The 16,835-nt window shown below is 37.1% G+C and overlaps 1 protein-coding gene across 7 annotated transcripts in view; it reads right to left on the minus strand.

The window, feature by feature from the left end:
* Positions 1 to 16,835, minus strand: part of LOC106882879 (arf-GAP with SH3 domain, ANK repeat and PH domain-containing protein 2) — a 255,065-nt gene that overhangs the window by 69,576 nt on the left and 168,654 nt on the right. For 5 of the 7 annotated variants that reach the window (XM_089351484.1, XM_089351482.1, XM_089351479.1 and 2 more), the window contains exons 7-11: positions 16,492 to 16,545; positions 15,163 to 15,248; positions 13,231 to 13,390; positions 9,741 to 9,776; positions 580 to 756 (exon numbers count right to left, since the gene is read on the minus strand). In XM_089351484.1, the coding sequence (XP_089207610.1) occupies positions 580 to 756; positions 9,741 to 9,776; positions 13,231 to 13,390; positions 15,163 to 15,248; positions 16,492 to 16,545 (513 nt within the window). The remainder of the gene's footprint in view (positions 1 to 579; positions 757 to 9,740; positions 9,777 to 13,230; positions 13,391 to 15,162; positions 15,249 to 16,491; positions 16,546 to 16,835) is intronic. The other 2 variants (XM_089351483.1, XM_089351481.1) reach the window with 1 other exon arrangement.

Consider the following 16,835-nt stretch of genomic DNA (forward strand, 5'->3'; position numbering starts at 1 on the left):
AAAGGTAAAAGTAAAAGCCCCTTTGGTCATGACTGACCATGGGATTGCACCTAGAAAGTTATCCTCCAAGGCACAAGTCCAGGCAGGGTTGTTTATGGAAGACCAGCAGTCACCCATGCATACCAGCCTCCCCTCTCCACACCACCGATGTTATCCAAGGGAAAGGCAAAGGCCGATACAACTTGGCATGAGTGACATCGCAACTCATTTCTAAAGCTGAGTGAACTGGAGCAATGTGAAATAAAGTGTCTTGCTCAAGAACACAACACACACTTCGGTCCGGGAACTGAACTCACTACCTTATGACTGTGAGCCCCGATGCTCTAACCACTCAGCCATGCACCTTCACCTAACTGATAATAAACAATTATAAATTAATTACTTCCTAAACACACACAAAGACTCTCTCCTTTCACTTGTCTCCAGAAAATCCTGAAGTTCTAACATGCAGAATGATTAAATAAATGAATAAATAGCAGCAGCAGCAGCAGCAGTAGTAGTAGTAGTAGTAGTAGTAGTAGTAGTAGTAGTAGTAGTAATAATAATAGTAGTAGTAGTAGTAGTAGTAGTAGTACTTACATCTTGATGACTGATGGACATAGTTCCATCTTTGATGTTACACCTTCTCTTCTGCCACACTCTTCTCATTCGCCCCTCACTCTTTTTCAGCAGGTAACCCGTTTTCTGACTACCATGGCTTTTGTTGCCCTGAAGTTGGTGAAGGCTGTATCCTGACACTGAACTGCATGACGAAGGCTGGTTAACACAATGAAAAGCACACATAAACATATACACACATATATATATATATGATATATTGTATATCGAAATAGCAATGATGTTTAACTGTGGTATAAGGGCCAGTTTTTTTGTTTTTTTTGTATTGGAGTTTTGTAGGGATGAGGGTGCTTGTGGGAGGTGTGATGTGTGAGTGGATGGGGTTGTGAAGTGTTGGGATTGTGAGGGACAGGTGGGGTTCTGAAGGGGTGGGAGTTATTTGAGGAATGTGTGAAGCAGGTTGTTAGAAGTGGTAGTTGCATGGAGTGGGGTGGGGTTCGTGGGGGGAGTAAGGGTGTGAGAGGAGGTGGGGATGTGAGGGGTGGGTGGAGTGGGGCTGTGAGAGGTGGGAGAGAGGGGGTTGGGGACTGTTGGGGGATGTGCAGGATGAGGTGAGTGGGTGAAAAGAAGGTGAAAACATGAGGGGGGTAGGGGGCTGTAACAGGAAGGGGATTGTGAGGGATGAGGGTTGTGAAGGGTGGGGTTGCAAGGCGGTGAGATGCTGAGGGGTAGGTAGCTGCTGGGTAGATGTTGGAAGTAAACTTAATTGACCCTAAATACTTAGGAGATGGAAAGATAAAATCAGACTCATCAGGATTCAAACTCAGAACACATTTACTTATAATTAAATGCAACAAAGTTAATTAGTCGAGTGCTCAATTGATTTCATCACTCCCCCCCCTCTTCTTCATTAATGGTTCCAGATTTTGGCACAAGGCCATCAATTTTTTATTGGGGGGGGGGGGGGGCTAGTTGATCACATCAATCCAAATGTGCAACTGGTACTTTATTTCCTTGATCCTGAAAGGATGGAAGGCAAAGGTGACCATGACAGAATTTGAACTCAGAACGTAGAGAGCCAAAAGCATTTTGCCTGATGTGCTAACAATTTTGCCAATTCACTGCTTTCTTTGATAATCCTTTCTACTAAAGGTACAAAGCCTGACATTACATCGACCCCAGCGTTTCACTGGTACTTAATTTATCAACCACAAAAGGATGAAAGGCAAAGTTGACCTCAGTGGAATCTGAACTCAGAACGTAAAGATAGATGAAATGCCTCCAAGCATTTCCCCCAGAATTATAATAATCCTGTCAACTCGTCACCTACTGCTTCCTTTAATTATAATTGATTTTAATGAAGGCACAAGACCTGAAAGTTTGCAAGAGTGAGGTAGAATAGTTAATTATATCAGACATAGTACTTGACTAGTAATTTTTGTCTTCTTTAGTAACCCCATGAGGGATTTAAAGGAACTTGGTGGGATTTGAACACAGAATGTAAAGAAGAAATACTGCAAGTCATTTTTTTCTGATGCTTTGAATTACTCAGTGGAGATAAAATGAGAGTCAACCTTCATGAGATTTGAATACAAAAAATATGAAGAAGCATGGCTGTGTGGTTAAGATGCTCACTTTGCAACCATGGGGTTTCAGGTTCAATCCCACTGTGCAACACTTTATATATATATATATATATATATACTCTTTTACTTCTTTCAGTCATTTGACTGCGGACATGCTGGAGCACCACCTTTAGTCGAGCAAATCGACCCCTGGACTTATTCTTTGTAAGCCTAGTACTTATTCTATTGGTCTCTTTTGCCAAACTGCTAAGTTATGGGGACGTAAACACACCAGCATCGGTTGTCAAGCGATGTTGGGGGGGGGGACAAACACAGACACACACACATATATATATACATATACATATATACGACGGGCTTCTTTCAGTTTCCATCTACCAAATCCACTCACAAGGCTTTGGTCGGCCCGAGGCTATAGTAGAAGACACTTGTCCAAGGTGCCACGCAGTGGGACTGAGCCCAGAACCATGTGGTTGGTAAGCAAGCTACCTACCACATAGCCACTCCTGCTATATATATATATATATATATATATATATATATATATATATTATGAGTTTCCACACAGTGTCCGTCTTAAAAATTTGCTCACAAGGCATTGGTCAGCCTGGGGATGTAGTAGAAGATACTTGCACAGTGGGATTGAACCCAAAACCACATGGTTGCAAAGTGAGCTTGTTAACCACACAGCCATGCCTGTGTCTATGTTTATTTACACACAGACAATAGGTTATGTCATGGACTACGATAAAATGCGATGCTGAAAGTTAATAATCAGAAAGTAAAGAACAAACAGTGACATGAAAAATACAGAGTTTGATTGAAAATTGGCTGGAAAAGTATGGATGGATAATCAAAGAACACTTGGAAGATTGGAAAAAAAATTATCATTTTTTTTGTAATTTAAAGGAAAATGGATTAAGTATTGGAAAACAGAAATAAACAAAAAAAAACAACAACTTGAAAAGCCGCAGAAACATGAACAACAATTAATGAATTAATTGAAGCTGCAAAAATAATTAACAACAACAACAACAACAACAACAACAACAACACTTAATTGAAACTCAAAGTTTGTCTTAGCCAGTTCCCTTTAGCCACTCACCATTTGCCATAATTATCACCACCACCACCACCATCATTATCATAATCATCATTGTTGTCATCACTGCTGTCTTGTCATCATCATCTCTATTATTGTCATCATCATCTTAATCATCATCGTCATCATTGTTATTATTATCATCATCATTATCACCATCATCACCAGCACCACCACTACTGTCATGTTTTTATTGTTGTCATCACATTTCTCACTATTTCTGTCATTCCAACATTTTTTCTTTATTACATAGTCTTCAAACAACATCTTCCATCTCTTCCTATGCTGGCAGCCTACTGTACAGCACTAGGTCACTTCTATCCATACATCAGTTTTACCATAAATACGACTATCTCACATCAATCCATAAGCCAGCATGGGGGCAGTATAACACCATACATGTCAGAAGTATAACTTGATTGTTATAGCATTCACAAAAAAACCCCCAGAAAACAAACATTCAAACAGCCCATCATAACATCAAAATAAGCCTTTGAAGCATCCAAATAGTTGTTTAGGGTATGCAAAACATTCCTTCACAGCATCAAAACAAGCCTTTATAACATACAAACAAGCCTTTGTAACGTTCAAACAAGCCATCTGCAACATTCAAATACAGCCCTTTGTAACATCCATTGTGAATTCCAAATATGCTTTTGCAGTATCCAAACAGTGCCATTGTGAAATCTAATCTTTGATGGTATCCAAACAAGCCATTCAAAACCACCAGATAAGACTTTAAGTATTAGATTTGGGATTAGAAGATTAAGCTCCAAAAATATAGCAGTAAAAGTAGTATTGAAATGATGATGATGAGGATGATGATTTCTTTTATTTGTCACAGGGGCAAAGATGAGGGGGGGGGCATCACAGGGACAGTCTACAATTTGTGTAGGGGTTTATATAAAAGACAAGAAAAAGATGATGGAATGAGATTAAAGTATACACAGTATACAAAATATGTGAACATGTGTATAATGATGTTTTTCTTGATACAGGAGAGCCAATCCAATGGTGGCCAATCAAGGAATCCCCACAAATCCAGGATTACCCTGATCATGAAATGCACAAACCTTCCCCCAACTGTTGTTCTCCAATCTATAGGCACATGCTTAGAGGGCTCATTCACCCTAATCATTTTGGCCACAGTTGCCCACCTTTTGGAAAATTCACCGGAAGAGAGCACTTCCATCACCGAGTGGAACTTAAAAGGTCAATGAGGGCTTGACTGAAGGGAAAAGTGTCCTTTCTTAATCCTCTCAGGCTCATCCACTAGACAAGCTCTTTCACCATAACCACTAAACAGAGGAACATCGCCAACCCTGTCTTATTAAAAGTAAGTGTCGGGGTGTTCCTCATGTAGGATTTGGCTAGTAGTCAGATTGTCCCACATGCAACAAAAGCTGTTTGACATAACTCCACATGTCAACAATGATTGGACACCATACAAATGCATGCAATGTGGTTTTGTCACTTTATGGTTTATGCAATATGGTTTTGCATCTCAGGCAGCTCCACATAGCACCACTTCTGTGCTTGTAGAGTTTATCTCAAACTGGTGGTGCTCCTAATTAGCATTGCCAAGCCAGGGATTTCAGGGTGTTATGAAGTTAATCATGGTAGCTCCCAGCCTGAAAGTCCTCTGAAAGTCCAGATATTTTGGCCTCATTGACACTGAGAATTTCTCCAAGAAGGTCATTACTTTTATCTACCACTAGATTCCTATATATTGCTAATGTAGAACTTCCACCAACAACATTCCCTAACTGATAGAGAGTGGTGAGCACCTGACAACATTCCAGGTGCTAGGTGCCTTTCTGCTATAGGGACAAGACATGAAATTTTGGGGAAGGTGCCTTTCTGCTATAGGGACAAGACATGAAATGTTGGTCAATTACATTGACCTTGAAAGGATGAAAGGCAAAGTCAACCTCGGTGGAATTTGAACTCAGAACATAAAGACAGACAATATGCTGCATAAAGACAAGTTATATGAACATAAAGACAGATGATATGCCCAGCATGCTAATGATTCTGCCAGCTTGCAACCTTAATAATAATAATAATCCTTTCTACTATAGACACAAGTTGAACACTGGGATTGATGTAATTGGCCCCAGTGTTCAACTGGTACTTATTTTATTGACCTTGAAAGGATGAAAGGCAAGGTCAATCTAGGTAGAATTTGAACTCAGAACATAAAAATGGACAAAATGCAGCTATGCATTTTGCCCAGCACAGAAACAATTTTGCCAGCTCACCACCTTAATGATGATGACGATGATGATAACTTGCATAAAGAAAGGAAAAATAAGCACAAAGTAAACAAACAGCAACAATGTGTTATGGCTGATGGAGTTTTTGTATATGAAGGTAAGTCATTAGAATTAGTATCTGAAGCTCCAGGAGGCACCAACCTGTTACACATCAGGAACTGAGCTTTATTGGTCTTCTCTTCTAGCATTGATTGAATACTTGCATTCACTTTCTATATCTGGGGTTATACTTCCTAGCTGGTAGGGATCCCCCTTTATATGACAATAACCAATATCAATCAACTGTTTGTGTGATACCTTGTTTTCATCACATAGGATGGGGGTCAAGACCCCCTTTGGTCACAAATGACCATGGAATTGCACCTAGAAAGTTCCCCTTCGAGGTACAAGTCCGGGCAAGGTTGTTTGTGGAAGACCAGCAGTCGCCCATGCATACCAGCCTCTCTTCTTCACACCGCCAAGGGAAAGGCAAAAGCCGATACAGCTTGGCATCAGCAGCGTTGCAATTAATTTCTACAGCTAAGTGAACTGGAACAACATGAAATACAGTGTCTTGCACAAGACCACAACACATAGCCTGGTGTGAGAATTGAATTCACAACCTCACAATTGTAAACCCGATGCTCCAACCACTGAGCCATGCACCTTCACATCTTATAGAATATGTCCTACATATATTACACTTTCAATATTATACACATATGCACATACATGCTCACATACAAACATATATGCACATATAAAAATACAAATGCATACTCACAAACACACATGCATAAATGCAAACACACGCAAATATACATGCACACACATGCAAATCAAGCATACATACACACACACACACACATGCAAATCAAGCATACACATATGCACACTCAAAAAACATATGCAAACACATATGCCCACACACAAACACATGCACACACACATGCACACAAACACATATGCACACACACAAAGGCATGCATACACACAAACATACATGCACTCACTCACAAACATGCAAGCACATATGCACTCACTCACACACATTCATGCACACACACACATGCACGCACGCACACACACACACACACACACACACACACACACACACACACACACACACACACACACACACACACAGGACATAAAGTGCCTATGCAAATATAGAAAATAAACATGGACATAGACATTGTAACAACTGCCTTTAGCCTTTACATCCTGTTCTAAATCACTGCAAAAAAAAAAAACATTCAACAAAAATCAACACCACCAACACAGCCAACACTGCAACAACAACAACAACAACAACAAAAATTAAAAAAAAAACCCAATTGTAAACCCATCTTGTTCAGTAACATGGTTATGTTAACCTTGTTAAAACAATCTGAACCAACTCTTGTTACATTTACAGCATCAAATTGCCCAAAACTGATGATATAAAACTAGTGTTGAGCGGATAGTTAGTGAAATAGATAGAGAGATAGGAAGGTAGGAAAGAGGAAAGAAACAAAGAAAAATGATAGATAGATAGATAGATAGGTTTGAAGGTGGACAGAGAGACAGACCAATAGACAGAAAGACAGACAAATATATAGATGTAGAAATGGATGAATGAATGTATTGATGGATGGGTGAGGGGATAGTTTGAATGAGTCAGTTGGTAAATAAGTAGATAGATAAATAGATCGGCAGACAGTTATTGAGATAGACATAGACTTAGACAAAGAAACAGGAAAATAAATGAATGAATAAATAGATAATTTAGAAAATTTAAGATGTGTTGAGGAGTTGCACATATATTTAATTTAGTGAGAAGATACATGTGATTACACTAAAATAGTTTTGCAAACTTGAAGATAATTTTGAAAAACTTGAGGAGTAAAACATTATATATCTATAATTGGTTTATATACACCCTGTCAAAGACATTATATAAACCTGCTAATTTTATATATACTCAGCCAGGGACCTTCAATATCTATTATTGGTTTACATATATATTATTGGTTTATATATACTTAGTATAGATATTATAAAAATTTGTTGGCTTATATACATCCACTTAGATGCATTCTATAACTTATAATTTTGTTTGTTTAAAAAGAAGGGGAAAAAAGAGGAAAAAGAGAAATTGTGAGCAGAGAGAAAAATAGAAACAGAATTTTAGTTGAAGATATCTTAAGTCTGCTGGGAATATATCTCTTAGCAAATTTCTGTATCCAAACTTTTGAAGGGAAGTCAGTCTTTTTACAAAAATATGCAAATTGCACATGATGCTATGAGGAATTGGGTCACCATTCCCTTTGCAGGATTTTGAGGACTGTTTGAAGCAGTAGAGTACAAATGCAACTGGCTTTTTCACAAGTGCAGCTGAATTTAAGAACAACACATGAGTCTGAAAACTCTTCCAAACCCCAAACCAAAAGTATTAAAACAAGAATATACCAGATATGAAAAAAAGAAAAGCAATATAAAAAGAAGAGAGAGATATAATATTCATGCTGCTTAACCCTTTCGTTACCAATCCGGCTGAAACCGGCTCTGGCTCTGTAGTACAAATGTCTTGTTTTCATAAGTTTTGAATTAAAATCTTCCACTAAACCTTAGTCACAATTTATGTTCCTAACACTAGCTGAATGATAACTAAGTTATTTTACTAAATTCTTTGTTATATTTAAAGTAATTGAAAGAAATACAGAGCATCTCAAAATAAATACAGTAACAAAAGGTTTAAGTAGTGCAAGTTTGACATACTTGCTGTGTCATGTGACTCAAACTGATAGTCATGTGATCTGTACTGTTTACATGGGATAAGAGTTTGATGTGAAAGCTTGGCTAACAAGTTGATTATGGGTTCTTGAGTTAAAGAACCTCATACAATAATAGCATTATTTGGATGAATGCTCTTCTCTGATACTTCAGCAGGACAAATACAGGACTTATAAGGAATGCTTTACCTGTGATCAAGTCTACTGGATACACTTTGGCCAAGTCAATTTAGTCATAAAAAGAATAATGTAGTGTGAAAAATCTCAGCTGTTGACAGCTATAGGAGTTTTATTGTTTATTTTTACTTGCTAGTTCTGGTAGACAGTCAAGTTCTTGTTGGTCTCAATGATGCTCAGAGCTATACCAACAGAAAAAACTTCTCAATTACACAGCCATGTCTGCTGCTATATAGTTAATGAAAATTATTCTCAAAAAGGGCAAGAGAGAAAACTTCCACGACTACAATTAATCAAAAATTAAATAGTAACATGATGCTTGAGGAAGTAAAAATGATCTTTGGTAGCTATAGTCACATCTCTGAAAGCTACTGACCACAGAGCAATGCCTGGAGTTGTCACAAAAGGGCAGACATACTCCTCAACATAACTCTATTTAATATTTAACCGAATGAAATTTAGGAAGCTTTTCTCCTTTGCTACTTGTCTATCTATCTTTCTACTTATGAATCTGTCAAGCTCACAACCTGTCCATCTAATTATTTATCTATCAAGCTTCTTCTTCGTTTGACTAAGTCTTTCATCCAATTGTCTCTCACTTTATCCAGTTGTCTCATTGCCTATCTGATGGTCAAGCCAGTCATCCATCCATCTACACACCCATCAATCCATCCATCCATCCAGCTTTCCAACTGTCTTACTATCATAGCTCTATAACTGCTGATTGTTCATCTATATAAAATTCTATGAGATACTCAGCCATATGGAATAGAAATAGCAAAAGGTTATAGGTGAAAGGGAATAGAATCGGGGTTGCAGTTAATTTGCATTATGATATATTTTATAAATAGAATAGTGTTATACAATATGTGATATAATAAGAAATATAGGATATAAGACACAAATAAGATACAGTGAAATATATACAAGGTAGGCAATGAGTCCCACAAGCATTCAAAATGGGTTCCACAGGTATTAGAAATAGATTAATGTTTATTAGAGAAACATTAATGCTTATAAGAAAAAATATTGATTTTTCGTTTTTTTAAAGTTGTATGTGACTTATGGCCCATTCTGTACAATAGAATATATAGTAGGAAATATAACATATTGCAGGAGAGAAGACCAGGAAAATAAGAAATGCTGCATCCACATGCAAGCCATGCCAGAAAATAAATGGGAAAAAAAACCCCTTAAACAAAAACAAACAAACAAACAACAAGAGCAACAACAAAAACAACAACACCAACAACAACAACAACAGCAGTAGTGGAAGAGAAAAACCTACTATCCAACTCCCTCCTGAGAGTCTGTGATGAGCATGCTTGAAGAGAGAAAACCATCAAGATTAGTGGCCTATACTTTCAGAAACATCAGACAAACATACATATATATACTTATATACATATATACACACACAAATGACCAAAAATTAATCCTAATTGTTTTCTATATGTAAAAATATTTGACAACTGATCGGGGAAAGCTTGAGTAGGCTAAACTAAGCTGGTGATGTCTAATAGATTGAAACATGTTTATACTTGTCTCTCTTGCTTGTTTTCAAAGATCAGACTTACTTTCTCTTAATTTCAAGAAATTAAAAATCTATTTCTCAAAATTAATTATCTCCCATTATCTTTGAGGTTTGCAAACAACTGCCACTAGGTTTTTGTTTACTTTCAACACCTAGGAAGGAGATCTCAATATGTTTTTGTTTATGACATTCAGTACATCACATCCTAACTTATTTACAAATGTGCCATTCTCTCTCTCTTTCAAACACACACACACACACAGCGTCTAAAATTGCAGATTAATTTGTCAGCAGGCAGTTTAGCTTAATGGTAAAGCACTCAGTTGGAGTTTTTGAAGGATGTGGGTTTGGGTCCCATGGCTGTCTGTTGACAAATTTTTCTGCTTGGTAAGAGTAATTTACCCAATATTTCTGCTGTTCTCATGGCGCTTCTGCATTCGAAAATTAACTATCATCTTATTTGTATCTTACAATACACATTTCAACGCTTATAAAAAAAACAAATATGTATATATGCAAATGTGACTGTATCAACTAGACTATCAAAAGTTGTTATACACCATTAGCCACAATGCACTTCCATTGCTTTCTTGATTGTGCCCCTTTTTTTCCATCTTGGGTCAAATCACTTAAATAAGTCTTCCCATTGTATGTATATGTGTGTGCGTATAACCACACACAAACACATACTCAAATACTCATGTTATTGAATATATCTACATAGCTATATTTTTACAGACATATCTAGAAATATGCTAAAACCTGTACACTCATGTATGTATGTATATGTGCACATGCATACAACCACATATGTATACACACACGTGTATACATACATTAAAACCTTTCCTTCTACACAAATTAACAAAAGTACAAAAAACAACACACATATTTGAAACAAAGACTGAAAACTTTAAGATCTTCATAACGTGTAAGAAAAAGAAATACCAAATGCATATATTCCTGTTCACCTTCGTTACTCTTTGACTTAAAATTCAAACTTCCAAACCCACCTTAGCTTAATCTAGAGGGGATTGTCCCCACTATAATAGCTGACCATCATGGGTACACCACATGTATAAGTTCTAAAGACTGACCTGTAATCTAGATTCCATTTAACCCTTTAGCATTCAGATTATTCTGTTAAATGTAATATTTATTTATTCATATTATTTTGAATATAATCACGTGTTATCTCGTAACTTTGAGATTCTGATGATGTCACTTTATTTTTAAAATGACATTGTAGGTTAGGTGTGAGAGCCCTGATCTAGCCAGTTTGTACATAAAATGGGTAAAATATTAGGGCCTGATATAGCCAGTTTAAATACTGAAGGGTTAAACAATTGTAAAACCAAATTGAGGATTAGGCTGCTTTGAGAATTAATGCAAATTAATTTTCTGTCAGTTATTCATTTCTATCCATTTTTTTTTTTTGGGGGGGGGGGTCAATTTGACTTAATAGTTTCTTCTTGACCTTAACCTTACCACAAAACTCACTTTTCTATCAGCTCTCTATTTGTATCAAACTTAGAGACTTACAAACAACTTGCTTGTGTGAGTGCTGCTGATTGAAATCACCGCATACCAGATACCAGCAGGTTTCAGGGGGTCATCAAAAGAGAATGTGCTCTGTTTTGGGGGCCTTCCTTTTGATGGCTGTACAATGCACCAGTTCTCCTCATTGACGTGAGGCCCCACTCACCAAAAAAAAATGATTGTTAGTATTTGATCTCAAATCCTTCATTCCAGGATCACCAGCACCATTCAAATTGTGGAGTCATGCAGATCTGTTTTGCCATACAGGCAAACAGGTACCTACCTGTCTTATCGTTAATTTTTGCTAATTCTATTTTTTTTTTTTAAACCAATTTTACATGTTCTTTCTTACCAAACTTATTTTTCTATCAAAACCACTTTTCTACCAAATCTTTCAGTTCTTACCAATTCTATTTTTCTTCTACAACAGAAGAATATGTTTCTTATAAACCCATTGTATACCACACGCCTGAGTCCAAGAGCTACATATGTGAACTTCTGTAAATGAGTTTGCTCTAAATATTTCTCTTTATTAATTATGCTATAAGGAAGACAGCAAGCTGGCAGAATCATTTGCACACCAGGCAAAATGCTTAGTGGCATTTCATCTGTCTTTTCGTTCTGAGTTCAAATTCCGTCAAGGTTGACTTTGCCTTTCATTCTTTCAGGGTTGATAAATTAACTACCAGTGGAACATTGGGGTCAATGTAATTGACTAGTCCCCTTCCTCAAAATTTCAGACCTTGTACTTTTAGTAGAAAGGATTATTTAGGTTGTACAGGTACATATCAGTAAACGACTGGGCCCTATTAGCAAATGTCTAGGTACTATTTGTAACTGAGACGCCCATCAGTAAATGATTAGCTCCTCACCAGTAAATACCTGTGTCCCATCAGTAAACAGCTAGGTCATATCAATAAAAGACTAGGTCAGCATTAGTATGTGATTAGGCACTATTAATAAATGATTGGACCCTACTAGCAAACAACTACATCCCATTATGTCATATTGATTAGGTCATATCAATAAAAAAACGAGGTTCCCATAAATAAATGACTAGGCCACATGAATCTATGACTAAGCATTCTCAGAAAACGATTATGTCTTCACCAAACATTATTCATGTCCCATCAGTCAAGTATTAGGTTGCATCTATAAAGGAGTAAGCTTCCATTAGTAAATGGCTAGGATGTATCCTTTCTACTATAGCCACAGGGCCTGAAATTTTGGGGGAGGGGGCTAGTGAATTACACTGACCCCCTACCCCTCTCAGTACATGACTGGTACTTATTTAAACAACCCCCACAAGGATAAAAGGCAAACTCGACACTGAAATTTAAAGTCAGAACGTAAAGATGTGACCAAATGCTGCCAAGCATTTTGTCTGGCATGCAATGATTCTGCCACCTCGTTGTCTTAAAATGGCCAGGCCATATTGATAAAGGAATAATTCCTATCTGTAAAAAAACTAAAACCTATCAATACACATACAGGGCCTACCAGTGTAGAACACAGTCCTATAAGTACAGCATTAGATTACAGCAGTGAATGAGTTGGAACTATAAATACCAATCTAGGTCCTATTCATAAAAGATTTTTTACTCTACTTTCTTTCAATAGCAAGACACAGTTCTACTAATGAGAAAGACTACGACACAGATGACGGAAATACAGAAGACAAGAAAACAACATCACCAATACATACCTCTTTGAAAGATGACATTGAATTCTTGAGGACATCTCTCAGCTCAATTAGTTGCTTCCGCTCCTCATCTTGCCTTTGTTTAATTTTACGGAGCTGACCTACTAAACCATCAATAAAGCTGCTAAAATGGTTGATGGTTTTGATACCATCTTGGAATAATCTGAAATAGACATGTTAGAAATGGTAAAATCAGCTTTAGGGGTTTTATATAGTTTTAGTCGTCATTTTTTTTAGCGATATGAAAAAAAGTAAGTCAGAGACAGTTAAGCTTTTAAAAATCAACAATTTATTTTTATTCATTGTTAAAATGTTTATATTGATGGAGTACATCAGGAAAAAATAAAGAAAGTTCTTTTCAGAAGGTAAAGTTTATACAGCGAATAATCGTTAAGTTCAATTCATAATGTGAATACGTTGATGTTTTTCAGTACATTAAAGCAAGGTTTTGGCTTTGGTATGAGAAAACCACAATAGATTTTCTGTGGATATATGTGCGTAGAGAGATGTGTGTGTTTAAGTGAATTGGTGTAATAAATGTGTGAATATAATTCTTTGTACTATAGGCACAAGGCAGATTTTTTTCCAGTGTGAAAACAATTCACCACCACCACCACCAATAATAATAATAATAAAAATATTCAGACAAATACATAACAAAAACACCGGGACTTATAAGTATATATAACATACAGAAAATAGCACTACTAGGCACCACACACATCCTACGTAAAACACTTTCAATACAGTAACCATGAGAGCATCACAGCAAACCACAGCACATACCCAAGGCACACAGAGCTGCGCTCGGTAGTGAAGTGAAAGCACGTTATAAAAATAAAACTACTGAACAATAATAATAATAATAATAATTTTTTCTGCTGTAGGCACAAGGCTTGAAATTGTTTGGGAGGGAGCGGTCAATTACATTGACCCAGTGCTCAACTGGTACTTATTTTATCAACCTTGAAAGGACGAAAGGCAAAGTTGATATTGGAGGTATTTTGAACATGTAAAGCCGAAAGAAATACTGCTTAGCATTTTGTCTGGTGTGCTAACGATTCTACTAACTCACCAACTTATATTCACTATCAACAGTAATTCGTTTTTCTACTGTAGGCTCAAAGTCTGAAAATTTGTTGGAGGGAGTTTGTCGCTTGTATTGACCCCGGTGCTCAACTGGTGCTTGTATTATCGGCCCTGAAAGCATGAACAGCAAAACTGACTTTGGTGGCATTTGAACTCACAACATAGAGAGCCAGAAGAAATGTCACTAAATGTGTGAATATAATGTTACATATGAGAGAGTTGATGTGTAATTGATGCCGTCAGAGATCATCATCATCATCATTGTTTAACGTCCGTTTTCCATGCTAGTATGGGTTGGACGATTTGACTGAGGACTAGAGAAGTAGATGGCTACACCAGGATCCAATCTGATTTAGCAGAGTTTCTACAGCTGGATGCCCTTCCTAATGCCAACCACTCTGAGACTGTAGTGGGTGCTTTTACGCGCCACCGGCACGAAGGCCAGTCAGGCGGTACTGGCAACAGCCACACTCAAAATGGTGTATTTTACGTGCCACCTGCACAGGAGGCAGTCCAATGGCACTGGCAACGATCTCACTCGAATGTCTTTACATGTGCCAGGAAGGCGACCCTGGGCACAGGTGCCATCACGATTTCGCTTGCCACAAGAGGTCTTCGCAAGCTGAGTTTCGTGTGCAATGAAGGAGACGACGTTGGCATGGGTGCCAGTCGTCGAATTTAGTTCAATTTCGATTTCACTTGCCTCAACAGGTCTTCGCAAGCGGAGTTTAGTGTCCAATGAAGGAAGGTACGCATAAGTGGATTGGCTACATCCCTGGCAGACGCCTTGGATTTAGGTCTCACTTGGCTTGCCGGGTCTGGATGGTAAATGAAATTGAGACTTACGTGGTTTGAGCTTGGTAGTATTCAACTAGATGTTGTAGTAGATCGACTCCTTTCTTTGTGCGGATTTCATTGACTTTTATTAGATACTGCGAACAAACAGAAGAAGAAATTAGACAACTTTAAACGTTCATCTGCTAAAATAACAGTCTTTAAAAAAAAGTCACTACATAACTGACCACCAATAGATCATATCTTCATATAGTTAATGTATAGTTAAGATTTAAGTTTGCGAATGAGAGACTAACAGAAAGTATGGAAAGCTAGCAATGCCAAAATCACAGAAAGTATGGAAAGCTAGCAACGCCAAAGATTTATGTAGATGCTTACGGTACCTGATATGGATAGAATAGGCCACACAAATACAACTTTAACTCTTTAACATTCAGATTTCTTTGTCAAATGTAAACCTTATTTATTCACATTGTTTTGAATTAATCATGCATTCTCTTATAGTTTCACAATTTCTATGATGTGGTTGTTTATTTTTAGAATGACATTGTAGGGTAGGTGTGAGATGTTGGATCTGCTCAGTTTTAACATAAAACCAGGAGAATATCTGGGCCAGGTATGGCTGGATTAAATGCTAAAGAGTTAAGCCCACTTTCACTATCAAAGCAGGGATTAGCCTAGGGGTTCCATGTTTTAGGGGACTATCTATCTTTTGATCCCTTTCTTGTTTCAGTCGTTGGACTGTGGTCATGCTGGGGCTCTGTCTTTAAGGGTTTATCACATATACATTAGCTATAAGTAGATATCAGTTATTAGTGGTCAGTTACATAGTGACCTAGTAAACTTGAAATGCCAGTAGCAAAGGTCATTATAATAGAGCAGGGGTTTTCAAACTTTTTGACTTGCGGACCCCTTCATATTTCAGGCATTACCTTAGAGACCCCCTTATAAACGCTTATGAAATTTATACATAAATATTTGCTTAAAATAACATATATTTTTACATTTATTTATTTAACAGTATTTAACAAAATAGGTTTATTGTCAATTAAAAGATTTCGATTAAAAAACATATATAAAATCAAATTGCCCATAAAAAGTATTTGCTGTCCACGGACCCCGTCTTGTCCTTGCGGACCCCCTGTGGTCCGTGGACCACAGTTTGAAAACCCCTGTAATAGAGGACAGCTGATCTGCAGATGTCAGTGTCGGATGGTCAAGAAATACAATGACCAGCTGAATGGTAAAAATACAATTTTCATTCTGATATTTTGTTCATTATATTGTCTATTTTGCTGTGGTAGTAAAGGTCAGATGAATAAATATTACTAAAGCATTGCTTTACAGTCAGATGCCCTTCCTGTCATTAATGGTACTTACTTCACATGCTTGTAACTGAAACATTTTTCTTTCTTTTTCCATCTCTTCTGCAATCTACAACAAAGAAAAAAAAAGGAATTCTTTTGATTTTCATTTATGCATTACACTTTTCCCTTTCTCTCTCTCTTTCTCCGTAATTGTGGGTGCAATTACACACACACACACAAAAAATATGTATGTATGGATGGATGAATGCATGAATAAAATGACAATTGCCTTAGTGTTTAGCATGTCTGCACAATTTATGGTGTCTGGATTATGATTCCAGTAGGCACTGAAAAACATTTTTGTCCAACCTATGGAACATGGATGTTAAATGATTATATATATATACATACACACAC

The sequence above is a fragment of the Octopus bimaculoides genome, chromosome 4 (assembly GCF_046866305.1).
Source record: "Octopus bimaculoides isolate indiv1 chromosome 4, ASM4686630v1, whole genome shotgun sequence".
Classification (NCBI taxonomy): Eukaryota; Metazoa; Mollusca; class Cephalopoda; order Octopoda; family Octopodidae; genus Octopus; species Octopus bimaculoides.